This window comes from Euwallacea similis, chromosome 23 (assembly GCF_039881205.1).
Source record: "Euwallacea similis isolate ESF13 chromosome 23, ESF131.1, whole genome shotgun sequence".
NCBI classification, from domain to species: Eukaryota; Metazoa; Arthropoda; class Insecta; order Coleoptera; family Curculionidae; genus Euwallacea; species Euwallacea similis.
The window spans coordinates 446,568-474,346 of record NC_089631.1 but is presented as its reverse complement, the minus strand read 5'-3'; the positions used below and the strand labels follow the sequence as shown (position 1 = coordinate 474,346).

Here is a 27,779-nt window from a genome sequence, read left to right as displayed (position 1 = left end):
TCGCTTAAATCCTCAGGCGATATGAAACTGCTTAAATCTCCACTACGTAACTCTCGAAAACCATTTTTCCCTCTTTGACTCGAATGAAGAGACTTCCCATATCTTAATTTCTTCAACTTATTGTTATCAACATATTCCAGTTATTTACACAAAAAATTGAGTTTTCCATTATAGAAACTTTTTGAGTTAAAACACGTCTGTTTCTTCAATGTCTTCGGAGTTCTTCCGTTAGATGCTTTAAGGGAAATTCTTTGGAAATCCTTCGTCGAAAAACCACAAATGTAATGTGAGCCTTTCACCTTGGAAACTTGGACTGATGATAATATTCGTTAAAAAAATAAATTTTTGACCTACATATTCGTTTCGTAACGTGTCTATTCCATTCTAATACCATCTGTGTAAGGTTCATTATTTTTAAGAAGGTTTTAAGGCAACACCATCAGAACCATACACCATTCCCCGTTATTGAGTATTTACATTATTCTGAGTGTTAAAAATTTAGTCTCACCCACCATAAAGTCACTTGTTACTATGCCGTAAGCCTCCCTCTAAGATGTATTCTCAGGTGCATGTATTTACATAAGAAATCCTCCCACCACGCCAAAAATGGTTAACTACCAGGAAAGGAAGAGGGTGCAAATTAACTACAAAATTATTCTGCAAAAAGCATTTAATTCGTCAACATACACAAATATTTAATAAATAAGTACTGCGTTATAGGTAGAATGAACTAAACACTAGATGAGAGCGAAGAATACAACAATAATGACCAGAACGAGTTTCAATGACTAAAATGCTTTAATCCACGGAGCGCCAAAATTAAATGATGCGTTTCGTGGTTGTTATCGAAAGAAAAAGCACACTAAAATACCTTTGAAAAACCCTCTTTCATATGACCGTTCTTAACATTAAAAACAAAGAACATGAACCACATGGATAAAGATCGGCAGTGAAAATTTATTACAATTCGTGTGAGTAGATTTGTTACGAGTTCTTTGGGGTTGAGTGAGTGAAACCCCATTACCACCACCAATTACTTAAGATACTGAGATCTTCTCTCACCTGGTACTTGAAGAGTGGCTGTGGTGTTGATACTACCCACTGGGTTTGTTGCTGTACAGGCATAAGTACCTGCATCCTCTGAACCATCAAAACATGAGAAATTTCCAGTACCTCGCACAAATAGAGACTTACCTGGATAAGCAGGCAAAATAGTCAACCTACAAACACCATTTCTGAAGTGAATCTGACGGTCCTTGGAGTTCTCGATTATCCTCCCATCCTTGGACCAAATGATATTGGGAGAAGGTTCTGATTGAACTATACACTCAAATTTTGCAGTCTGCCCACTCACAACTGCTATATCACGTAAAGGCTAAAATATCACCGTCAAAACTAGTTATTGAATAAGAAGGTTTTTTTACAGTTATGAAAATCGGAGGTCTAGGTTGTCCCGGTTGGATCACCATTCGATTGGCACCAGGAGTGCTTGAGCGACTTGGAGGCGTCTGAGTGCCTACTGGATCTAAATATAGAGCAGTTTTGAGGATCAAGAGAGACACAAAAAAAATAGCAGAAAAGTAAAGAAAAGCCATTCAAAGCACACCAAAGTACCTGCGAAAGTATGATTAAAAGCAGGAGAGTTTGAAGGTAAACTAGGCGACATCGAATAAGGACTACACGACGATGGTTCCCAACGCGAACCTTGAGATAATCCAGATTTCCTCTTGGAGTCGCCCTCATACTCGGACATCTCACTCTCCGAAGTAGGATCCCATTTGTTTGTGAATTTTTTAGGTCTAAATTGAGGGGTTGGTGCCCCACCAGATTGGGTTGTTTCATGGTAGACTGGCATGTCAATGTCTACAGTCCTTTTTGGGGGTTCAATTATAGTTTTTTTGGGAACAGGAATTTCGCCTGATTTCGATTCACCGGGGAGGATTATGCCGAACTCATAACCGAAGTCGTATTTGAAGTATATGAGCCCAGTGTCTGGATCTACATGCTTGGTCCCTAGGGGGGTTAATATTAAGAAACCTACACCATATGGGTTAGGAGATAAGGAAATTTACCATGACTCATAGCTCTATTTTCCTCCCTATAAACCTGGGCATCTCCATCTGTAGCTGCCTTTAGAATCGGCTTCTGTTGCTGCTTCTTGTTGACATCTTCGATGACGTCCTGAACAAACTGTTGAGTTTTTGATTTAAATTCTTTAGTCATGCTGTCCATGTGATGTGAAGCTATTTTGGATGCAGATTCCTTTGTCAATCTCTGGTTACCCACATACCGATATTCTGGAGGGGTACCAGGCTTGATTTTCGCAGGAGGCTCATAGGAATGACTCCTTTTGGTTATTTCAGTACTATCCGAGTACCTCTTGAAGTGCTTCCTTCTAGTTTCGCCATCAGTGGAATCGGTCACAGTAGTGATAGTGGTCTTTATGGGCCCTCTATCGAATTCCATGGGAGTTATCACTTTTTGGTGTTGACTTGTATGGGAGGTGTAACCGGTAGAAGGCGGAGCTGCAACTGGCCTGAAACAACTGCTCTAGGAAAACTTCAAAGATGAAACGATCCAGGAAATTACCGATAATGCAAATCCTCAGTATCGCTCCCCCCAGGTCTCCATTTGGGCTTAATCCTTGCAGATTCAACCTCACTTTCATAGTCGCTTTCCCGAAACTCACCCCTCACAAACTTACTAGGAGTAGGAGGTGGTGGGACGCTAGTGACTCTTCTAGGGCGTTCCGGTTCCGGGGTGAAGGGTAATGGTTCCAAGGAGGAGATTTGCTCCTGTTTTCGGTACTTATCACCGAATTTTATTACTTTGTGGGTCTGCTGAACGCTCATGGTTCTTTTGCAGGTGTCGGTGGACTCGTCAAAATGCATTACGTTTGAGGTTTCTGTTTGTATTGCGTTTTGGTAGGGAGCGGAGGTTGTAGTCCTAAGATACAAGAAAAGATGTGAAGAATTGAGTGAGTAATGGGAATAAATGAGAGATTGTGGATAAATCTGACAGTGATCCGAGGGCTAATTTTACTATTCAATTTTGTCAGAGGAGGAGGGAAAGTTGTACTAAATATGTTTTAAAAATTTTTTTCTCACTTACCTATAAAATTGAGTCTTCTTTGGTCCAGGAGCATACCCTATCTCCGGAGGAGTTCCTGGTTGAATATAAACCGTCTCACTTCTCACTACCGGTACAGCCGGAGTGGCCACAATGATCTCATTAACAGGAGCTGCTGACATTGCTTTTGGTTTGCGCACAATCGACTTAGGTACCGGAGTTATCTTTTCTATAGGTTCAAACTTTGGTCTGGGTGGACCCTCTATCGTGGGGGGTCTCTCGAATTCCATGGGAGGAGTAGGAGTCTTCCCAGCCTGTTGCTGGTGATGAGTAGGGGTCAACACTGGCCTCACTGGGCGGTACTGTTTATCGGTACTTTGACCCCAAATAGGGGGAACTCTACCCTCATAATCGCTTTCGTAGTCACTTTCCCGGAATTCACCCTTAATGAACCTGGAAGGGCTTGGGGGTGGAGGGCCTTTGGCTCTGATTTGTCTTGGTGGGTCTGGTTGATAAGGGAAGGATTCTAGATGAGTTTGCTGCTGATGTTCTTCAGTGTATTGTTGGGTCGTTTGGCTGGTGATAATCGGGGTCGCCACGAATTCCTAAAATATTGTTGTTTTTATATTTGATGAGGTTGAGTGTTAAGGTAAGTAGTGAGTAGTGCACCAAGGGGTGGGCCAAATAAGGACTGTAAAGAATTTAAACACTTAATCGACTGAAGAAGATCAATTTGGCCCACTCTATACAGAAATTGTTGCAAAGGAATAATGAAATATTGAAACTTGATTGTATCAAATATTGAATTAAGGCAAAGGGTAAAGTTATTTGCAATACTACTCATTTAGTGACTCCTTTTTTAAGTAGATAGTTGATTGAGGAACAAATCGCAATTCCTATTCCGAATGTTGGTCAGTGGGAATTTCTGAGCTTTTTGGAAGTTTTTGTAGTATTCCAAATTAACCACTAACCGAACAAAATATGAAGCTATCAAGGTGTTTAGCTTGAAATAGTGTGAAGAGCAACAAAACCCTCAATAGCATCGAGTTAAGTGGGGAGGAAAATATCATCGCAGAGCCCTCTTATATGTCTTAATTCAATTCTATCCCTTGATTTTGTTTAACTCAGTCACACTTACAGAAACATGCAATTAATCACATTTACTAAATAAAAATTTCTAAAACAATCAATAAAAATATATGATCCTGGAAAGGGTGAATCAGCAGCTTTAAGGCCATTCCCCAGACACAAAGCAGCAACTAAAGCAAAATATGATTGATCAACAAACAACACTCAAGCCAACCTTCTTAGCCGAAGAAATGCTTGTCTGATGCTTCTTGGTTGGGAATTTGACACGTTTAGGAGTAGTCGTTTTCTGAGTGGTGGAGATACTCTCGTAAAACTTTTGACTCGAATGTGAAGTCTGTTTGCTCATCGACTCACTAATATGTTCAGTCTTCACTATTCTCTGTTGGAACGGCTCGTCAGTGTCCGCCATGTAACCGTCAATAACCACCTTCTTCTTCGCTTTAGGAGACTCAGGTTTCTTATCTGGATATACATAAGTGGGCGAACTAGCAGACTTAATTTTAGGGGGAGAAACCTCCCTCCTAACTTGTTCAAAGTGCTTTGTCATTTTCTTGATTTGAGATACATCCTTCTTTCTTCGGAATTCATCGAAATTCACCAGAGGCCTGGGAGGACCTTGAAATTGAGGAGGATGCTCAAACTGGGATGGAGGCAGAGGTTGGGGTTCTTGAGATCTAGATCTCCCAGTTGCGACCAATTGAGGAGCTCTGACTCTGCGATATCGTGGTTCTTCCGTGTCACTCAGTGAGGGCTTCCACTTCGGAGGAATGCGCACTGCTTCAAAATCACTTTCATAGTCACTATCTGTGAATCTACCTTTGACGAATTTAGAGGGAGTTGGAGGGGGGCCTACTTTAGGAGGTCTAGGTCTCTCTGGGTCTGGTTTAAAAGGAAATGGTTCTAATTCAGGGAACCTTTTAAAAGGCACGAAAGGCAGTTCCTTAGGAGGTCTTTTAGGGGTCTCTACAAATCTTATAGGCCTTGCAGGCACTGGGGGAGCTTGAGGATATTCCTTCTTTGGTGGTAATGGAGGTGGTATTGTGCGAACAGCGCATGGAGGCACTTTGGATGGTTCTCTCGCAATTTCCTGCTCTAATTCTTGTTCTATTGTTTCTACATAAGATCTTCTCCTCTGTGTGGGAGGCTCGGCATATCCAATTTCAGGAGGAGGGCCTGGTTCTAAGACAACTTCATCGGTAATATCTTGCACTGACACAGGCCTTATTGGCAGAGACTCAATTGGGTATGGTTTAATGGGAGGGGGCACATATTCTGTAAGAGATGGCCAAGATTTAAGTGAAGGTCTAATATTGCTTTGCTCAAATACATGTTCAGATTTGGAACTAGAATAGGCATCTTTAGCTTGGTCTTTGACTGTAGTTTCCAGGCGAGTTACCTCCCCGACGTAATGAGGAAGGGGAGTCGGAGTTTTGTCTAAAAAAGTCCTACTTTCCTGGATTCTTTCAGATTTCATTTGCACTGGAGCCCATTTCTTCTCTAGAGTACTTTGCGTACTCCAAGAGGTTTGACTTGAAGGTTCAAATTTATGAGCCCATTGCCTTTCCATCTGCAGAGCTTCGCTTGAGGGCTCACCAGACATTGCAGATAATGGACGACTATAAGATTGTCTTTCTGTCGAGTATGAGGACGATGCTACTGAAATGGGTCTCTCTATGGTTTCATGTTTGGTTTTTTGGCTAGTGAAAGCTGGAGATGAGCTGGATTCGTATGTATGAGAGTATGACGATGATGAAGTTTGGTGGGAAGATGTTTGATAAGACTTCTCGATTTTTTCTGAAAACTCTTTTCTTTCATTTGAAGTTTGTTTCTGCTGAGGTGTGCTAGGTGAGGAAGTTTCAGAAAGTCTCTTCATTTTTTCAAAAATGGACTCGGTCTTTTGGGTACTCGTGTCTTTTGGAGTGTAGCAAATCTCAGCTGGAGGTTCAGGTGTCAACCCAAACTCCTTAATAACCTCCGAAGAGTATGCTTTGTAGTGAGTGGGTTCTGACGAATGTTGAGTAGAAGAAAATGATGAAGAATATTCTTGTGTGAATGGTTTTGCTGGAGGTGGAGTTACTTTCTGTGTTGTTGAAGTAGAGCTTTTGAATACTTGCTGAGTGGATGGGAGAGTTCTATATTCCCGAGTAACTTCTTTGGTAAAAGTTGAGGATTTGAAGTCTTGTGATTGAGGAGCTGTTGACATTGACTCTACAATTTTAGTCTCAGTGAATGATTTCGGAGCTTCTGATTGACTTGAACTAAACTTCTGGTAAATTTCCGGCTTAATTGATTGCACCGGCTCCAAGGGCACTTCCTTTACTATTGGAGGTGCATCTCCTTTAATCTTCTTCACAAAGTACTGCAAGGAAGACTGCTTGGAAATTGAACTAGTTTCAATTCCCCCGTCTTCAGTCAAAATCTTCTTCTCTTCGAGTATCTCCTTGCCATCAGGGACAAATTCATGCCGAATTTCATAGTCCGACTTTTTTTCATAAGTGGGAGTTTTCTCTACAGGTTTAGGGAGGGGAATATCTGGCACTTTATGCTCGAACTTATAGGTATGAGATTGCTGAGAGGAGGATTTCTCCATGGTGGAGGTGGTTTCGGATTTGGAAGTGTAAGACTGGGATATCTCGCTGCTTATCGGTTTGACCTCAACTTTAGCAGGCACAATCTGCTTAGTACTAATGGTTGATGATGTCTTGTCAGCTGTAGAGGCCTTATTAAAAGAAGAGAAGATATAGTGACACTCTGCTGGCTTTCAAACTTCAATTTACACTCTGTAAATCATTCTTACCAGAGTTTCATGCTTTTTCACGTCTTCAAATACTACAGTTTTCACTACTTCGACCATAGTATCTGGGGTTGGTTCATATACTGCTATATCTGCGATGCTCTGGGCTTCCCCTCCTGCGTTGACTGCTTTCACCATATAGCGACCATTGTGCTTTAAGTCAGCTATAAAGAAGTATATTACTTGGAATGTAGAGATTGATTTGCAAAAAAAGTACCTTTGTCGATGGTTAACGTGTGACTGTGCCCAAAGGATTTGATGCGGGTTTCAGATAAAGCATCTTTGACAGGTACTCCATCTTTAAACCAAGTTACTGTGGGATCAGGAGTACCAGTAATCTCAACTTCCATGATAACTCTGTCGTTTTTTTTGATGACTTGTGCTTGAAGACGTCGACCAAATACAGGAGGAAATATGGTCTCTAAAATAGTGATTTTGAATAAATTTTAGAATAATTTATATAATTACTTACTTTTAACAACCAAATCCGCAGTACTAACAGCAGTCCCCCCCTCATTACTCGCAGTACAACTGTACCTCCCTGCATCCCTTACATTGCAATTTTTGATCTCCACCCATGCTCTATTATGCTCAAACCTCACTTTAACTCTATCAGACTCTATCAAATCTCTTCCGTCTTTACTCCATGTGATCTTTGGTGTGGGCTGCCCATCTAGAACCCCTTCAAGCACTACTTCTACCTCCTGATCTACGATCTTCCCCACAATAGGAGAAATCCACTTTGGAGGCCTGGTAATCCTGAAGGGTTTATTGACTATTTGGTGTTGTTGATCAATGGTTTTGATAGTAGAGGAGTCTGCTTGATCTCCGTAGATGTAAGTCTTTTCACTGATGACTGGAGGGGCATCTCCGATTTTGTGGTATTCCTCGATTTTCTGAGTTTTATAAACCTGAGGTTCTTCTCGGTTAGTTTGCGAGAAGGTTTGAGATTGTTGAGTCATAGTCCTATGCTCTTCAATGTGAGGTTTACTAGATTGTACTGATGAGGATGTGACTTTGCTTGAAGATGTTGTAGAGGATTTGGTGACAACCTCTTTGTTCGATGAGAAGGAGGTCTCTATGTGTTTATTGCTCTCATTGGGGATTATTGCAATTTGTGAGGTCGGTAATTCTGGCAAGACTATCTCAGAGGAGGACTGTATGGATAATGAGGCAGCACAGCTAGCTTTTCCAGCCTCGTTTTCAGCCACACAGGTAATAGTACCTTGATGTTCCCGTTTCAACTCTGGAATGCTTACAACTTGCCTGTCTCCTGATGTAGAAATCAAAAATCCTTCTCCAGAAATGGCATTTCCGTTAAACAACCATTTAACTTTTGGTTTAGGTTTTCCTACTACAATACACTCAAACTTAGTGGGAGTTCCCTCAAATGCAATTCTATCATGGAACAACTCTTTGAACACTGGTGCAGATTTTATTTCTTCATACGGCTTGGCTGCTTCAGACAGCTTTGAGGACTTTACAATGAGTTGGGAGAAGCATTTGGCATCTCCAGCACTATTTGAAGCCTTTACTGTATAAACTCCTTTATCTTCAGCTTTAACACTCTCAATTTCCAGCTTAAAGTTCCCATCAGCGTCTATGGAGGTTTTGAAATGAGCTGTGTCAGTTATTGGGTTGTTGTTGAGCAACCACTTGAGTTCAGGTTTGGGTTGTCCAGTGACATTACCTAATTATATGTTGAATTATAATTTCAGTTAAGTTTCAGTTTTAGAGGGCTTTGATTGAAGATACCTTCAAAAGTGACTTTGTCTTCTTCTGCTGCCAGGACATCAGAGAGGAGTTTGACGAATCTCGGAGGGACTTCTTTGGATTCTTGTGGAGCTTCTTTAGCTTCTACACTGAGGACGCATTGACTGGAGGCCTCCCCTGCTGAGTTCAAAGCAACCTAAGACATTTTGATTTAATATTTGCTCTTGAGAGTACCACAACAATACTCACAACTTTGTATTCTCCTGCATCTTCAGGTAAAGCATCTTGAATCACAAGGGAGCATCTATCGCCCTGGAAAAGTAGCTGGAAGTCTTGCGATTCCTTGACTGGTCGCCCATCATGATACCAGATAACTTCTGGTTCGGGTTGGCCCACAATTACGCAGTCTAGTCGAATTTGGTTGCCTACAGATTTTAATGAGCTGGTGCTCCATTTCTCTGTGGATCTCCTTACCTTCTTTAACAGTTGTGTTAGCTAAAGGAAGCTGAATCGATGGTTTTACTGGTTCCATGTCGCTGGCCAGTTCGCTATCGGAAGTTTCGTTCGGAAGACGTCCTTTGACGGATACTGTTGAAGTAGAAGAGGTTTCTCCTGAGATGTTCTTGGCACTTACAGTGTAAGTGCCTGCATCTTTGGGGAAGGCCTCCAGAACTACTAAGGTCGCCTTGTTGCCTTCGTATTGTAACTATAACAGAAATGCATTTAAAAATGCTGAGATAATTTGTGCCAACAGAAAAAATAGGTCTGGACAGAAATAGATACATTTTGCCGCAAATTGCTTCACAGTGCGTTAAACTCGTGCGGTTCAAGGATTGAACGAAAACATTTGTAGCCGAAGAAAAATTATTTTGGATGTACTATTTTCGGAGAGGTATTATGGAGCTGCCTCTACATTCAGGTACCTTAATCCAGGAGCATAATGCCACAATGACGAACATAAATAGTCCCAAATAGGGAAACAAATCTTCCACGTAATAGTATTTTTCTTCCAATTGGCAAACCATCTTGAATATTTTCTTAAAGGAAATTTAAAACATGTTTCTACCAGCACTTCAGACACACACAGACTCACTCACAGTCTTTCGCATTTGATCAGCGAGCCATTGCTTAAAGGCTTTCTGCGGGAATAGAAAAATTAACGGAAATATCTTCAAAGATAAAATGGTGCCAAGATAGTTGGCACTGGCCAAAATATTTATAATGACATTAATAAGTCCCATAGTCTGAAATAATATTTTCCTTTTCGTGCAATTAAATTGAAAAGTTTTCAATAACATGAAAGGAACCTTCTTGAAGGTACGTGCTTACATGAAGATTTACCTTCTTGGATCTTCTAAAATAGAACCATCCTAGTCCAATTAGAAAGAGACAATACACTATTTCCATTGGAATCATGTTTAAGCTTTGAGTAACCTGGATTACTGACACTGATTGCTAGTTGAGTACTGGAAGGTTTAGAGGGAAGAATTGGTAAAAAGTACGTCGAAGTTGATTTAATTTGGGATTGTTCATTGTTTGATCGAAAATAGGGTATTTATTTATAACTATAATAGCTGTAGTTAATTAAACATTAGACGTAATTAAAACAAAGCGACTCTCAATTTTTCTAGTATGGTCAAGATAAAACAGGACTCCTGAGTGATCGAAGGGAAACTCACGGATGTCTAAGTAGGTACTTATTGAGTGATTATAAAGAAAATGAGTGACGGTGAAATCCCGTTTTAACTTCAGGTTTGTTGATCTGGTATGGGTGAAGTCCAATACTATAAATTATATAGAACTCAAAATCGCTTATTTTTGTCTCAACTATTCCACTCCAGAAAATTTACTTTTAACTAGTCAAAATTGCAAAAAAATCAAATTTTTTCCTCCGGTTGATTCAAGCTACTCAGATGTCTAACGTATGTGATTTTGAGGTACTCTAAAGTTACTCAGAAACCAAACTTCTTGTTTCAAGCTTCATTAATTTCTCCGAAAATCCAGGAAATTTTCCTTGTTCCTCCAAGTCCTTACTTACAAAATCCCATTTTTCCCCCCAAAAATTGAATCCAGAATTTTAAAAAATCACACCGGTGCTTCAGCTTTGAAGATATCACGGAATTATTGCGCAGGATTGAATTGGTGATCGTAAAATGCTAATCGAGTAGGTCAAAGCTTTGTGATGAATATAAGCTTTACGAACGACATTTTTTTAGCCTAGTGCTCTTTCTATTATATTATATTATATTCGTCTTGTGGGACATATGACCACGCACTAATAAAAAGTGGAAAGTAGGACGGAAACAGAACAAAAGATTAAAAAGGGAACAGTTAAATAAAGTAAACATTAACGAAGCAGGAAACTGCATGAAAGACACATCGAATGGTCGACAAAGAGAGAAATGTGGAAAATCCCATCATCTAAACTCTTTACTGTGATAATTAATGAAATGGTATTTGGTAAAACAGATAATAACAAATATAAAGAAATAGAGGAAGAGTTTAGATTAAATTGTAAAAACTAAGAAAATTCTTCATTTTTATCTATCAAACAAAACGTGCGTGAATGTATTAGAGTGCAATAAACCTATAAGTGAACTCCTGAAGAATTTACCTGAATGAGTAAAATAGCCATGAAAAATCCTGTTTACTAAATTCTAGAAAATCTGAAAGTCAATCTAAAAGCTCTGCAAAGTTTATGTTATCCGGCCTTGTTCTGCAATTAATGGTTTTCAATGAAATTCCGCATTCCGCCAAAATTAACTTGCGTAAAATTATATAACGCTAATGAGTAAAGTTGAGCTTTTAATCAGGATCTTGAACTTTACAAAATTTCACAAACAATTTTCTCAATTATACGTTATTTTTGGAACGGTGACTAGTCAGGAATTTAAATTTTTTATTTCTAAATTTAAAGATTTTGTTGCATTGTTTCATTACTTCCAGCAATGACGATAATGCAATCAAACCTCTGGTGATGACTGTTGATTGCCATAAAAAAATTTCTTCCGCGGGAATGTAGAAACACAAGATTTTGCCATTTGGAGACATCATTTCTTAACTATTTTAGCCCCATTACTAGGGAGCTTTTAGGGCAATTCTAAGCTTCAGACCTCATAGAACTCAATTAAGACTTTAGCACAATCAAAAGGTAAAAATTCGGAAAACTCACCTTGATTTCTCTCGTTTCCTTCACTGGTTTGCCGTTGTGTGACCAGGTTAAAGTCGGCGGTGGCAGGCCGGCAACTTCGCACTCCAATTTTATTTTTTGACCAGCCCGGGCCATTACATTGGACAGTGGGGTGATGAATACGGGGGCCTCTGTTAATTCAGTGGCTAAAATAAGGCAGAAAACATCAATAGATATCAACAATAGGAAGCTAGAGAAAGAGAGATGCATCCCCAAATAAAAGAAAATTGGTCACAACCAAGAGAAAAAAAAAGGAAGGACATAAGGAATGAGGAGGGAGGTTAAGGAGTGGGAGAGACAAAAATGGCAGTTGACATAATACAAGAAACCTTCACAAGAAACGCTCTTTGGTATATGTTTTTTGAAAAATATACTGTGAAAATAAGCGCATAGAATTTGAAATTTTCCAAATCTAGGTCACACGCATTGAACTTCCCATAAATCCGATAATATTTAACATGTACCCGATTTAGTTACATTATTATCTCAGAAATTACAGATTGCAGTCTTGCCAATATAGTAGGAGTGATCTGTAACAAATATGTATATGAAATTTCTAAAATTAACTATCTGTGAGAAATTCGCATAGTTTGAACTCTAAATTTAACTTCGAAATGTGCAAATTACCGTTCTCCTCAAGGATAAAACCATATGGATCTTGACGATTTTAAACACTGAGAATGATGGTTCTTTGACATAATGTCTATATTTATACAGGGCGTTTAAAAAAAGGATTCAGGAATGAAGAGTATGATTCCTTGGTTCATTCTAAGAAAAGAAGTTCCTATTAACATAGGTTCGCAAACACACCGTTTTCGAGATACAAGGTGTCAAAAAAAAAGATTTATCAAAAAAATATGATAAAAAACAGTTTTAACTTTTTTCTTTCCTAAAAAAGATTTTTTATATATTCACCTTCCATTTGTACACAGAATTCATATCTTCGCCGAAAAGAAGCTCTTATTTTTTCCAACAACCCTGGATTTTGTCTAATTGTTTGGCACTCATTTTATACTATTCGCTGCTGTAGTTCATCCACATTATTAATTGGCCTACCAGTTGTTTACCAGTTATTAAATAACATTTGCAACATTACATTTTCATGAATAGAAAACAGTAACAACAACAACAAAGACAGCAAAACCGGTATTCTTTTTCTTCGACAACCAGTATCTCGAAAACGGTGCGTTTGTGGACCCATGTTAATAGGAACTTTTTTTCTTAAAATGGACCAAGGACTCACACCCTTCATTCTTGACTCCTTTTTTCAAAACATCCTGTATAATAATTTAGCGATTTTTGAGTTAGACAAAAAACTTTCCTGCAACAGTTGCGTTATATTTTCGTTTTGGTATTTTTGTGAAATTTTCGTTATGTAGTGTCCTGCTTTCAAATGTCGAAAATAAACACCTGTATCCAACAAAATTCGTGCCAACAAATTTGTATAAAGACCACTGCAAGAGAATTTTATAATATTTTATAGATTAATTGGAAAATTAAAGTTCGTGAAAGTAAAAAATGTCTTAAATCATATTATACATATAAATGTATTAAGCATCCACTACCTATTTCCGAGATATTTATAGTGAACTCTGTGGAAAAATATCAGATTTTGATGAGTCTTCTGAATTTTATGGAGCACGTTTTGAAGTCTAAAAGTCTTAAATAAATGTTGAAATATATACAGGACCTGAAGGCTAAATATACAGGGTATCCGAAAATAACGTTGAAATATTTTGGGGAGTGATTCTAGAGATTAAAATAATTAAAAAAATTCTTATAAACATATCCCAAAAATTGCTTCTTAAAGGGGCTAAAACCCTTTAAAAAGGGAATTTAAGATAGTTTTGTCGCAATATTTTCAAAACGGTTTGCGCTAAATTTATAAACTTTCCTATACTTTAATAAGTTACAATGGGAAAACTTTTTTGTATTAACAATTGCAAATTTTAATAGGGAGCACCACATAGAGGGGGTCTCCTACATAAATTTTGCCCTCACTTTTTTAGTAACATTTCTTAATTTTTGAAATCAATTAATTGAATTTTAAATGTTTTTAAGTAAAAAAAGTCCTCTTATTTCATCTCGTTAAGATCGACCGTTTTCTCGAAAAATGAGTTTTTATGAACCGATGCACGATTACATAGACTTGACAATAAATCTTAATAAATCCAATAGATATCCTTGTAATAGAAATATTTTTTATTAGCAAGCAATAATAAGACTAATATTATTAAGGGTTTATTTCTTATTTACAATAAATGTTGAAAATGGCCTCAGTTCGTCTCAGTGCATCCTTTAATTCTTTTTTTCATAGATTTCGAGGTCCATGTAATCGTTCATCGGTTTTAAAAAATTCATTTTTTTGGAAAATGGTCTATCCTAACGAGATGAAATAAGAAGGTCTTTTCTATTTAACATCATTTGCGATTTAGTTATTTTATTAAAAAAAAAAATGTCACAAACAAAAAAGTTAGGGCAACATTTACGGAAGAGAACTCCTGTATGTGACGTCCCTGACTAAAATTTGCAATTGTTAACACAAAAAAGTTTTTCCATTCTAACATATTACAAAATTCCAAATTTAATAATTTTAGCGCAAACCGTTTCGAAAATATTGCGAAAAACTATTTTCAGAGTTCCCCCATCTAAAGGGTTTTAGTTCATTTAAGAAGCAATATTTAGGGCATGTTTATAATAACTTTTTTTATTATTTTAATCTCTAAAATCACCTTCCAATATATTTCAACGTTATTTCCGGATACCCTGCATAAAAATATAAACGTACAATACATCTCGCTAAATTTATCCTCTATAAAAAATTTGAACTGCCCGAAAATAAAAAATAATCATAAAACTCACCTGTAATCACCAAATTAGCCGTACTCTGAGCCATCCCCAAATCATTACTCGCTTTGCAACTATAATCCCCCTTATTTTCCACCACTACCTTCTCCAACTTCAATATGGCATCCCCATTGTTATACGTGAAACAATAATCCGGAGAACTATCTATACACTCCCCATCCTTGAACCACTGTACTGTAGGTAAAGGATTCCCCTCCACCCTACACTCAAATTGAAAACTACCCCCCTCTCTAGCCACCCCTGGTTGGAGCATTCTCACAAATGATGGAGGCGCTAATTGCTCTTCTGGTTCCGTTTCTTTAACTGTTAAAGTTGCAGATGTTTCAGCGGTACCAGATTCATTAGTTGCTTTGCAGGTGTATCTTGCAGAGTCTTCTGCGAAAGTTTCTTCAATTGTGAGGGAACATAGGCCATTGTCAAAGGAGGTGTGATAGTCTGGGTTGTGCTGAATGGGGACACCAGCTTTGAACCAGGTCACCTTGGGAATGGGATGACCGGTTACTTGGCAGATAAAGTTCAATTTAGAGCCCTCTTGGATAACAGCATCGCTTAGAGGAGTGACGAAAATTGGGGGTTCTTGAGGTTCTTCAATCATAGGGCTTTTTTCCTTTTGGAAGGATTCGACTTTGTGAATTTCCTTGATTTCTGTAATTTGGACTGAGTGCTGCTTGCGTAAGATTTCTTCTTCTAGTTTCTTCTGTTCTTCTAATCTGACTTGTTCTAGTCGGATTTTCTCCTCTTGTAGCCGTTTTTTACGGTCTTCTTCCTCTTGGCGGCGCAATTCTTCTAATCTAAAACACATATGTAGTTTAATAATTTTGACCTTAAATGTAAAAACTTACTTTGCTCCTTCAGCTTTTCGCAACTCCTCCAACCGAGCTTCCTCAGCCTTTCTCATTTGCTCAATTCTAGCCTCTTCTGCTAGTCTCTTTTCTTCATCTAACTGTGCTTGTTTCTTTCTTCTTTCCTCCTCCTCTAATCTTGCCTGTTCAGCTTTCAGTTTATCAGCTTCAAGCTGCGCCTTCTGGGTCTTCAATTTCTCTTCCTCCAAGAGTCTTTGCTTCGCAAAACGATTTTCTTCTTCAAGTCTGGCTTGCTCAGCTTTCAGTTTCACTTCCTCAAGCTGCAGCCTTTCAGCCTCAAGTTTGTCATGCTCGTTTTTGAGGTGTAGTTCTTCTAATCGTCTAACTTCTTCAGCTTTCTTAATTTCTTCTTCTAATTTTTTGGTTTCAGCCAATCTGCGGGCTTCATCTTCAAGCCTCGCTTTTTCAAGTCTTTTACGTTCTTCTTCGTCAAGTTTACGTCTCTGTTCTTCGGCCTTTTTGGCATCTTCGAGAAATTGCAGTTGTTGTTGCTTCAATCTCTCCACTTCTAATTTGGCAGCTTCAACTTTCTTTGCTTCTTCCAAAAGAATTGCATGTTGTTCTTTTCTCTTTTTCTCTGCGAGTCTCGCCTCTTCGGCGAGTCTTTCTTCTGCCAATCTAGCTTCTTCTGCTAATTTAGCTTTTTCTGCTTTAAGTTTTTCCTCAGCTAGACGCTGTTCTTCTGCTAATCTAACTTCATCCGCTTTCCTCTTTTCTTCTACCAATCTCGCTTCTTCAGCAAGTCTCTTTTCTTCAACAATTCTTCTCTCTTGGGCTAAACGTTCGTCCTCAAATCTCCTAGCTTCTTCAGCTCTTCGAGCTTCTTCTTGCTCCTTCAATAATCGTTGCTTTTCTTCTTCAGCGGCCACTAAATTACTGGACAGCTGCAAGAGCTCGTTGCTAATTGATGAAAATGATTCAAGCATTTCTTTGTTGCCTGCAATAACAGGGGCATATTTGTTTTCATCAGAACCATACATATCTCGGGCTATATTTGAGATTATCTGGATTCTCTGCTGCTGCTTGGACTCGCCTGGTTGGAGGAAGGACTTGATTTCTTGGAGGAGGTGATGGGCCTCTTCTGGCTGTTTTACTGTGGTGGATTTTCGGGCTATTACTACTAGAAGTTTACTGCCTTCTCTGAACCAATCATTAGCCTAGAAGAAAATGTGGATGAATTATTTGTTATGGAGATAGTAAATGACGCAACTTACCTCTTCAACTAACTGGAAATAACTCACATTTTTGTCTAAAACTTCCTTAGTATTCTCAATTTCTTCCTTAACGTCACTCCATTGAGACTCTACTTCACAGATTTGAGTCTCAATTCTTGAAGCCTCAGCTGGGCATTCTTGCTGCAGATTTTCTCCTAAGTCCTTCAAATTAATAACCCGAAGCTCCAGTGCCTGAATTTTTAAAAAATTTAATAACTGTTTTTTAATTCTAACAGAGGTAATACCTCAGTAACTCTGGTAAACTGCTTGAAGTTGTCACAGGCAGCTTTTGAGGCGCTCAGGGACTCTTCGCTCTGAGTGCGAAGCTCTGTAATTTGATTCTGAACTTCTTTTATCGTTTTCGTGATTTCTTTAGTCTCTTTGGTAAACTCGGTGACTTTTTTGTGGGTCTGTAGCATTTGCTGTCTCTCAGTAAATTGGTTTTGGAACGCTGATTGCCTGAATTGTAAGACGTGTTGAAGTTTTGCTGCATCTTGTTGCGCAGCCTCAGGAGGTTCCTATATAAAATAATATTTTTTCGGGTATTTTTGGTAGCGACAAACTTACTTGGTTTCGGATCCTTTGTTCAATTTGCTCACATTCAGTTTGAGCAAATCTGAACCGTTCGATTATTGTCTCTCTGGCAACTTCCGCCTCTCGCAAAATTGATTCGAGAGCCTCAGGATTTGGAGGTACCTCAGTACTTTGATTATTGTATTTTTTAGCTTTTTTATCGATTTCCTCCAGGTTTTTGAAATACCCAATCAAGACCTAAAATTGAAATGACTGAGATTTGAAATTTGCAGGCGAAAAGAGCGCACCTGCAGCAAAATTTGATACTCTGACGCAATTTCCACCAACTTCTGGCTCAATTCATTAAGCTTCGCTTTTATGCTCAAAGTTTTTTCGTCTGCAGCTCCAGCTTTAGCCACGAGTTCCTCAGCACTCTTAATCTTTTCCCCTACATCAGCTTGAGCGCTCCGTATATCCGGAAGAACGCTTTCCAGTTTTGCCTCCAAATGCTCTACAATTTCACTGGGGTTTGTTGAGGGGGTGGTGATCACTGGGTAGAGTTGGGAGTTGAGCTTGGATACCCAGCTTATAGTCTGGAACAATTTGATAGTAAAATTTCCATTCATATTTTTGCCTTAGATTTAAAATAGATATTGATAATGGATTGCCAACGTTTTATGTGAACGAAAAGTGATAGTTTGTTATGAAGCTAGAATTAAGCAAGATATTCAGCAAGTTTGCGAATGAAGATTAATCTTGATGGAGGTCAAAGGTAATTTCAGTCAAAAACTTACCTTGGTGCTTTCGGCCATTGTTCTCTCTAACTTGACGAGAATTTCACGCTTTTCCACCACTTGATCGCGGAAAGTCTGCCACGATTTGGTCACATTCAATTGCCTTCCAGAAAGACGTTCCAAGATGGACTCGACGCACTTACGGGCACGCTGGGTGTCGAGATGCGGCTCCGAGATCTGGAAATAAGGAGGGGTATTTTTAGATATGAAGAATGGAACCGAGGGAAACGAAATTTATGGCAACAGGAATACTTAGTCACCTAGAAATAGCTTCGATTTAATTAATTTCAAACAGTCGCAGATGGGTGACTTTTAAAGAGCATTTTAATTCTCAACTTCCTGAACGGAACCAGATTTCTCTACCTTCAGTGCAATTGAAAACTATCCACAAATGGTCTTAACTCACTTTTAACTAGTGAAATATAAGATCTATGGCATTTCTTCAAAATAATCAAATTTCAGAGCGTTAAAGGAAATTGTTTAAAAAACCCGAGCTTCACCGGACATCGGTCTATTATTATCGGACGTACATCGGCTGGACGTCACAAACCTAAACTAGCAGCAACTACGAGACCCAGAAAACCAATGAAAAGATGTAGATATCAGTAAGACAAAATTTTAAAATAGTTATCGGCGTGGGAGCTTTTTTGTGCAAACAGCTATTTAAATCGATTAGATTAGCGCTATATTCGACGGGGTCAGTTAGATAAAAAATTACCGCTTCTCGGGAACATCACAATTTGGCTTGCTGTTGAGGTAGTAGGAAATAGGTCAAAAATTACTAGAAATATATCCAGGAAAAGGAGTGTCAAAGGACTCAAAAAGAAACGTTAAAATGCTAATTAGATCCCGAAACGAACAGCTCCATTGATATTTTTTTGCTTTTCCTGAAAACATAATCAGCTCGACTATTACAGACCGAAATTCGCAAATAAAAAATCTAGACTTCATAACAATTTGGAAGGAACCGTGGATTGTAAATAAATACAATTCAGTAGGCACACTGCCAGGATATCCTGGTCAGATCAGTGCTATTCCTGGCACCCACTAATGATTCTCCTGTACATAACTCAGTAGCGTTCCCATTATTATTCAAAAACGACTGCATTAAACCATATGTCAACCTGCGACCAACACCAGAGGTTTAGTTCCTGAGATAACAGGGCCTCAAAGCGAATTTCTTTAGGTCCGGTTTTTCTGTATGAATGAATGCACCACACGAGTATAAAAATATCCTCTTTCTACGCCTCTTCGGTCGGTTATAGTGGAACATGATCATAAAAGTGAAATGGCTGGAATAAGTTTATCGTTTTCGCGCAATGTAAATTGACATAAACAACCTATATGTCTGAAAGTTAATAATAGAATGCTCCCCGGAATATGGTTACTGGCGCCGAACAATGCAAATTTCATCCATTCGGTATAGCTTGCGCTTGCACGTGTCCTCCATATATTATTAGTTTAAGAACCATACTGTTATACATGTATAATAAATAACTACTCGTGGTTAGTTACGTTTGCTTCGCGACGGTTTACGAGCTCGAACTAATAACGTTTTGGCTTAGGTTTAAATATTAAAGGAAACTTATTAAAAATGAAATATTTACGAAATCAAAATTGTGAACTATATGGACTTGCACCAAAGCCCTCTTAAGCAAGGAAAAGGTGGAGACACAGGGAGATGAAGGAAGAGACAGTGAGAGAGGGAGTGGCGAGGAAAGCGGGGGAGAGAGAGAAACAAAGAGGGAAAAGGAGAGAAAAGAAGGGAGAAAGAGCGAGAGACAGAGAGAGCGCAAGAGGGAGAGAGGGGAGAAAAAGGAGGGAGGAGGGGGGAAGAGGGAGGAAAGCGAGATAGAGGGAAGAGAGAGAGAGAGCGCGCAGAGAGAGGGAGAGGGGGGAGAAAAAGAGAGAGGAGGGAGATAGAGGTAAAAGAGCGAGAGAGGGGGAAAAGAGAGAGAGAGAGCGCAGAGAGAGGGAGAGGGGGGAGAAAAAGAGAGAGGAGGGAGATAGAGGTAAAAGAGCGAGAGAGGGGGAAAAGAGAGAGAGAGAGCGAGACAGAGGGAGAGAGGGAAGGAGGTAAGGATGGAAAGAGAAAGTTAAAAATCCCAAAAAAGGAAAAATGAAAATAGATACATGAAAAAAAACCTACGTTCTGCGAGCAAATAAATCAACATGAGACCTCATAAAGAGAAAATCCTTAAGAGCTGCTTTTAAAGGACTTTGAGGTAGTAATTAATCTGGAAGATAAGCCTGAAAATATTAAAATCAAGGAGATAAGGAAAGATTACAAAAAGATACGCGTTAAATTAGAAGCTGAACGGAAAAAATCTCGTCTCCAGAAGCTCTATTTAAGAATCGCCTGAAGATCGAACAACTGAGCATATTAAACCTGTTGCCTGATGAAGAATCTCCTGAATTGGCTGTGAAGGAAGAAGAAATGTAAAACAAAGAAGGCTCAACCATAGAAGGGAAAGTGGTAAGGAATAAGAAGATAATCAGAAAGCATGTTCCTAAAGAAAAACTTGACGAATAACTCATAGAAGAATGAAAGACGTGTGAAGAAAAATACAAATGAAATTACAATGGAAAAAACAGTTAAAGAAATCGAAGTTCCTTATGAGAATGAACTAAAGGAAATGAAGAAAAAGACAATAACCTGCTGAAGTCCCTGCCCAAGAATCCAAATCAGTCATAAACCTACCTACAAAAAGAAACAAAAAATACACATTTCTAAGGCTAAAGGGCAGGCTCACTGATATACTTCACACAAGTGAAAAAAGTACCAAGTAAGGAGAAGATTAGAGCCGAAAACCTCAAGACATACTTCAAAAGTTTTGAAGTTAGATCTTGAGGTTAAAGACTTGGAACAGAAGAACTTGAAAAGAGTTGACACACGATTATGCAATTGAAAATACAATGAATGAAATATAACTAAAAATAAATGGAATCGTTCTGAATAAAGAACATGCGACAACCCACGTGGCTAATACATTTACATGGAATTTAGATATACATAATGTCCCTTGATTCATGGTGTTGCATCAAAGGAATTGTTGATTTGGATTACTTTTTCTATATTTATAATTCAAAATGCATGTAATAAATCGATAGTTTCTAAGAAATGAATATAATAGAAGAACATACATATGTAGGAGGTTACACTATTCAAAAACAAAATCAGTTTTTGGCAATAAATTCGTTTAAGCAATGGAAAGGGGTTTTTACCGTAATATTTGGTAGAAAAAGAACTGTTTTCGCTCTACTTTGGACGTAGGTGTGAATGGAGAGGGATGGATAGGATGGATATGTTTTTTAGGAGAAATTAATGTTAGAATCAGAAATACAGTTTCTTTATCTGGAGACTTTAAGGAAGAGGGAATTTCCCTTAGTCAATAGGTAGTTTTATCAAACCTTACGGTTCGTGAATTCTGTTGGGTGTATCAGAGAATTTAATGTTAAATCCCGCTCCACAGAGACACCAACAAGTGTTTGCGTATACGTAATAATATTAAAATCCTTCCAGCAGCCAAAGATAACGTTACACTTATAATAAACTGTCTAACTTATGAGTGGAAAAATGGAAGCCTTTTAAATCAACTCCAGACCTCAAGATGCTCACGTAATGAACGGATGAATGAGAAACGCGATCAGTGGGTCTGCTTTACACGTACGTCTCACTAGGTATGTATTTCAGGTAATGGATGAAGACGTAGGGACGCAGGAGCAGGTCTCTGTTTTGTAGTGAAACCTTCTCATCACGCAATGCAAAGTCGAACTTCGTTTCTTTCTTTGCTTACCGTATGAGACTCATTGATGAACGTCAGTCCTGTATTCTTCGCAGACTGATAATACGGAACCAAAGATTCGAATTTCTCCTCTATTGCCCTCATCGTGTCCTCATCTACCACATCTCTGCCCCTCAATGACACCTCCAAAGCATCCATTTCCCTTAAAAAATCCAGATGTCCAACTTCCCCTAAAGCAGACTCTTGCAAATACCTATTAACAATATCTGCTTCCATGTGAAACTTGACATAAATCCTGGCCAAGTCCAACCTATTCTCCAACAGTCCCTTCAGCTTCATCCATCTATTGTGCAACCCTTCTACTTTAGAATCCACATCCTTTCTTTGGCTGTCTTCCAAGTACTCCAAGATTGGAGGCAATGTGAGCAAAATCTGATTAATCTCATTTCCTTTGGTCTACAAAATTTCATTAACTTCCAATAATTTATTATTAAGTCAAAGGGAAATCTGCACCTGTAGATCGCTTTGTAAATGATAGTGCAGCTGCAAGAAATCTTCAGCCATTTTCAAATCTCCTCCCATATCTTGATGACCTTGCAGGAATGCTTCGGCAATGGTAACTAGCCAGTTGTAAACTTCATCATGCCTCTCTGTGAAGTTGTTGAGTGCAGCACTGATTCTTTTGTTTTCCTCTCTATGAGCAGTGCACAGGCTGAGCAGAACTATCTTCATGTTTTCTAGTTCTTCTACCATTTTCTTCACCCCTGAAAGTTTTTCGTATAGGTGCAATATAATGGATTATGAGAAATACCTGCCTTCGCTTTCTCCAGAGTGTCCTGCAAGCTGGATTATACTATATCCTTCAGCGATAGGAGCAGCAGTTGATTCTTCTATAGTCTTGGCACACTGCGAATGCAATTCGGCAAGTTTCGGAGAATTTTTTGATAGTTCTGAAGTTTTTAGTTGGATTTCCAGTTGCTCCAGCTTAGTTAGCACCTGTAAAAAAAAACTTTAAATGCCGATTTGAGTAAGGAGTGAAAAATCTACCGTCTGAGCAGTTCTGAAAAACAATATGACCCTCTCCAGAAGAGATTCTCTATGCTGCAAGTCCGATAGATAATCTGAGGTTGATGATAATACTATATAGGCTTTTTGAGTGGCTTGCTCCCCAGCAAAACAACCAGAAGCCAGGAGTTGTTCAGTAGCTTTTGTGATTTTGAGAGTTCGCTCTTGAAGCTGCTGAGCTTCTGGGAGGAGTTTTTTGTGTTCGTGGAGTAATAATTCTGCACTAGAAGAGGAATCGCCTAAAAAGTTGTAAAGAAAGCAAAAGTGAGAGGTAATCAAGAATTTTATAATAAAGTGGAGGGCTAAATAAGGGTTTTCTTAGATATATCAGAAGAGATGGGCGGATGCTTGAACTAACCTGAATTCTATAAAGAATTTAACCAAAATACATAGAGAGTTTAATATCAACTTGAAATAACCTGAACCCAAAAAATACACAAGAAACTTTATCTTAACCTGAAGTATGCTGAGCAATTCTGCCCTGTCAGTAATAAAAGTGCTAAATATCAATTTCAATCTTGTCAAAAAGTCCATTTTAGATTCCCCACCTTTCTTATACCAAAAACACCACTTTTTTTAACAAAATCCCCTATATATTCTTTGACTTTTAGAGTCTCTAATCAAGGGGACTATTTTTAGTTCATATCTCGCTGTATATATCTCTTAATGTTTCTGAAGGACGGACCTTTAAAAAGAGTTTTACACAGAAACCATCAAAGGTGAATTTTGGAATAAAATTATTTCTTGCTATTTCCGAGGTACAGAGCCTCAAAAACAGTTTACGCCTTTTATCTCTATCAAGGCAGAATTTCGAAATTCCTTTTTCGTCTCCTTGCCTAATTGACTGCTATGTGACAGCAAATTCCTCCTCTCCTGCAAAATCTCTTCCAGTTCCTTCAAATCAGCTGCCAACAATGCTAAAGCCAAGCATTGCTCGAGCTGAATTTTTCTTCTGTTAAACATCGTTTCCAGGACCTGCCTCTTTACGTGCAGATCATCCAGCCATCCCTGCACTTGCGAGATCGCTGAAGAAATAAATTTTCATTAACTTTCTTCTTTTTTAAATGAAGAACTACCTTTGTTAACAGAAGATCGTATTCGATCGGGCCTCGAATCGAGTGTGCCTTCGGCTCCTAGTTCTTTGAGCTTGCTCAGAAGAGTGTTTCCAATTTGTAGAGCCCCCATTAAGCTCTCCAGTAATGACCTAAACCGAATAATTTTAGTCCAAGGAATTTCTATAGGCAAAGCTTACCTCCTCATCTCATGAATGTTTCCTAAAAATGTCCTTACAGCCTCAATTTCCGCAGGCACATTTGAGGCTGCACAAGCTTCTTCCAGGGAGTCGTTTTTCTCGAAGAATTCTTGGGCTTTGGTATGGTACTGCACGTTGAGGTCTAAAATAAGCTGCGCAGAATTTTTTTTTAAATTGCAATGTTCGGGTTGAATCCATCTACCTTTCGCAGTTCTAGAGTTGAGTTGATGTCTCTCCAAGCTCTACCGAGAGACTCTGCCATAGCCGCATACACTTCAGCCCTGGGTCTTTGGGTGGCGATAAGTTGGTCTGCTTGTCTGAGCAGCTCTTCCACCGGACTTTGCTTGTTCTGAAAAAGCACGAAGATTATTGCCTCATAGCACAATGAAGCGTAAACCAAATAAATAAAGGAAAACGGTTAACCCACGCATCGGTGGTACGACCAGAACGCCCACTGGGTCCTTCGCTTTATTATAGGTTTTGCTTTCGTTCGGGGAATGCGATTTTTAAGCTCAGACCAGAGGAGGCTTAAGAGCTTTTGAACATCATGCAAATTAAGCGCAGTGAAAAGGACATGAATTCGCTGATAAGCTGCTCGAAAATGAGGAACTGAAACCAAGTAGTGTTTATGCAATAAATAAGGTAAATGCTCTTATAACCTGTCACAGATGTACATATTCCGAAGGTGCTAAAACAAGCTCTCAAGATGTTGTGAATATCATTAGCAAACTAGTCAAAACAAAACCAGCAATTTGCATGAAATCTGCCTAAGGCAGCGAAGAATAACTAACACCGATTGATAAATCGGGCACTTTTGCAGAATTTCTAGGAAAATTGGTTCGAATATAATCTCTGAAATATAAGCCAGCTATTTCTGTAAATTGAAGTGTAAATATTGCACAGTTGGGATAATGAAACGTTGGCCTATGTTTATTTGAGATCAAATAGTAACGCTTTAAATTATATGCTAATAACACCGGAATTTATTTTTTTAAATCGCTGTGTGACGAAAAATTATTTAAATGTTCTCCTGGAAGTTCTACCGACCAGGAGAGATTAGTACCAGACTTAGAAACCATGCGAATGGAACAATGAACTGAAATCAAGTTGTAGTACCCTTTGAACGAAACTAGGGCGAGCCTTTAAGTGTCTAAAGACAAAGTTCTTCAGAGATTAAAAGATCCACTTTAGCCTCTTGGTCGAAAATGTAGTATTACTTACTTGAAGTTGTCGTAAAACTTCATTGTGTGCTTTTTGTAGTTCCAGTGCTTCAGCAAGTGTGTTTCCAAGTGAAGTCAGTTCTGGGGTGATTTCGAGGATTTTCAAGTGAATCCAGTCTCCGCACTGAAACAACGATGTTTTGATCAGAAACATTGCTTTGATGAGGTTAATTCTGTAGTTGTATTGTGTCTACTACTACTACTGTATCTTGTTATAAATGTAGGTAAATAGCAGTAATAGTATAGTATGTAATAGGTAGGTAATGGATAGCAGTAGTATATAGAAAAAGTACATTGTCTATCAAGAAGCTTTTAATCCCGCGGCGAAGCTTCGCTAAGGGATTAAAGGACACTCGAGTCTCTAGGTATACAGGGTGTCCCACGTCAGAATTTACAGCAAATATCGTACAACCCTGTAAGAATTTTAAAAAAAGTTTTAATAAAAACATGTAGGATCGTGTCGGAGGTATAAATTGAAGTGATAATAAAAATATACAGGGTGGCTCATAAAGCTTTGACGGAAGAAACTTGCAATTTTTTAAATGGTACATCCTGTATATTTTTTCATATTTGAGATCCTAGTCCAAATCTAGGCACATCTGATTGATATAGCATATGCTATACTTCAAGCTACACTATCAATCAACAGATTATGAAATTATTAGTGATTAAGAAAAATTAACACTTTTGTAGATCTTTTCATCACCTATTGGATAGGAATAAGTACTTTATAGGTAAGACTTGACAATGATATTATCTCTACGCCAACGAAGGAATTATGATAAAGAATTTACGTTGTAAAATTTAATTTAATTCAAATTAGTTCTGTTAGTTTTGTTAAATTGTTTTATTAGATCCGTTGGTTCTGATACATTATTTGAAATCATACTATGCAGCATCGGTTTATTCCTGACGAATATAGAAATATGATGTTCATCTATGGAGAATGCCGTAAAAATAGTCGTGAGGCGACCCGGTTGTATCATGAGCGTTTTCCAAATCGAATTCCACCTTCACATATGAGTTTTAATAAGTTGGAAGAGAAAATTTGTACTGGGACCTTTCCAAATTCAGCACATAAACAATATATATTTACTATTAGAAATGATGAAAGCAAAATAAATGTTCTGGCTTATACTTATCCACATGCTTCAACTTGCAACTTAGCCAACGAACTAGGAATTAACAAAAGTTCTGTTCATAAGAATCTCAGGGTACATAAACGTCGCCCTTTCAAAGTATATCTTACACAAGGATTGATAATAACCGATTTTAAACATAGGCTGGAATTCATTGGCTTATTACAAGCTGTGCAACAATTCTAAACCCAATATATTGGACAGATAAAAGGAAGTTCCACAATAATGGCGTTATTAACGAGCATAATGCCCACTATTGGTCAGACAGCAATCTCCATTGGCAACAAAAAATATGATTCCAAACAATATGGGGAATTAATGTTTGCTATAATATATTTAACGTACACCTGATTGGGTCTTATTTCTTTGAGAGCACATTAAATGAAAAACGGTACTTATCCTTTTTACAAAAAACGCTACCCGAACTTTTTGGAACATATTCTCTTAGCAGAAAGGTGCGACATACTTTGGCAACAGAATGACGCTTTACCCCATAATTCTCGAATTGTGACCCAATATTTGAACGAAATATTTTAAGGTGAGTAGATTGGGAATAGAGGAACTATTCGTTGACCAGCTCGATCACCCGACTTAACCCCACTGGATTTCTTCCTATGGAGTTATCTGAAAGGAATTGTTTATCAAACCCGTTAAATTTATAACCGATGAAATTAATTTAGAAAAGATGAAACATCACATTCGAGATGCTTGTCATACAGTCACGCCCGATATGAAAAGCTTGTAGTAGGAAACTACTTCGACGATTTGAAGCATGTTTTGAATCTCAAAGAGAATAATTTGAACATCTTCTTGAAATATCGCTGTACTAATATTATAATAAATATTTATTTTCTGAGTCTTATTTTTTGCAAGTGTAAAAATAGATTTTTTAAATACTCGACTGAAATGCTCTTCACAATCGCTTGATTTGAAATATAGAATGGTATGCGTCTAAATTTGGAATAGGAACTCAAACATGCAAAAAATATACAGGGTATACCTTTTAAAAAATTGCAAGTTTCTTTCATCATAGCTTTATGTGCCACCCTGTATATTTTATTATCACTTCAATTTGTAGCCCCAACGCAACCCTACATGTATCTGTTAAAACCTGTCTTAAAATTCATACAGAGTTGTGAAATATTGGCTATAAACTCTATCGCGGGACATCCTGTAGCCACTATTTTTTGGCTTACGACGAAATACAGCAAAATTACTCAGAAATTATGTTTTTGGCATATTTTTTTAAT

At 38.2% G+C, this 27,779-nt stretch overlaps 1 protein-coding gene across 4 annotated transcripts in view; it reads right to left on the bottom strand.

Annotated features, from left to right (window-relative positions):
* Positions 1–652: 652 nt before the first annotated feature.
* Positions 653–27,779, bottom strand: part of LOC136416561 (uncharacterized) — a 33,800-nt gene continuing 6,673 nt past the window's right edge. Inside the window, exons 2-33 of one of the 4 annotated variants that reach the window (XM_066401796.1) lie at positions 25,392–25,514; positions 24,373–24,519; positions 24,171–24,322; positions 23,995–24,122; positions 23,755–23,943; positions 22,901–23,157; positions 22,669–22,849; positions 22,367–22,617; positions 22,107–22,309; positions 21,905–22,055; positions 18,108–18,284; positions 17,622–17,906; positions 17,368–17,571; positions 17,046–17,318; positions 16,801–16,992; positions 15,566–16,743; positions 14,718–15,514; positions 11,838–12,001; positions 9,140–9,371; positions 8,915–9,090; positions 8,708–8,861; positions 7,425–8,642; positions 7,170–7,373; positions 6,956–7,116; positions 4,373–6,877; positions 3,112–3,674; positions 2,590–2,946; positions 2,073–2,536; positions 1,705–2,013; positions 1,425–1,525; positions 1,195–1,375; positions 653–1,140 (exon numbers count right to left, since the gene is read on the bottom strand). In XM_066401796.1, coding sequence (XP_066257893.1) covers positions 1,034–1,140; positions 1,195–1,375; positions 1,425–1,525; positions 1,705–2,013; positions 2,073–2,536; positions 2,590–2,946; positions 3,112–3,674; positions 4,373–6,877; positions 6,956–7,116; positions 7,170–7,373; positions 7,425–8,642; positions 8,708–8,861; positions 8,915–9,090; positions 9,140–9,371; positions 11,838–12,001; positions 14,718–15,514; positions 15,566–16,743; positions 16,801–16,992; positions 17,046–17,318; positions 17,368–17,571; positions 17,622–17,906; positions 18,108–18,284; positions 21,905–22,055; positions 22,107–22,309; positions 22,367–22,617; positions 22,669–22,849; positions 22,901–23,157; positions 23,755–23,943; positions 23,995–24,122; positions 24,171–24,322; positions 24,373–24,519; positions 25,392–25,514 — 11,784 coding nt within the window. In that variant the 3' untranslated portion in view covers positions 653–1,033. Of the gene's footprint in view, positions 1,141–1,194; positions 1,376–1,424; positions 1,526–1,614; positions 2,014–2,072; positions 2,537–2,589; positions 2,947–3,111; positions 3,675–4,372; positions 6,878–6,955; positions 7,117–7,169; positions 7,374–7,424; positions 8,643–8,707; positions 8,862–8,914; positions 9,091–9,139; positions 9,372–11,837; positions 12,002–14,717; positions 15,515–15,565; positions 16,744–16,800; positions 16,993–17,045; positions 17,319–17,367; positions 17,572–17,621; positions 17,907–18,107; positions 18,285–21,904; positions 22,056–22,106; positions 22,310–22,366; positions 22,618–22,668; positions 22,850–22,900; positions 23,158–23,754; positions 23,944–23,994; positions 24,123–24,170; positions 24,323–24,372; positions 24,520–25,391; positions 25,515–27,779 lie in introns of all 4 variants that reach the window. The other 3 variants (XM_066401795.1, XM_066401797.1, XM_066401798.1) reach the window with 3 other exon arrangements.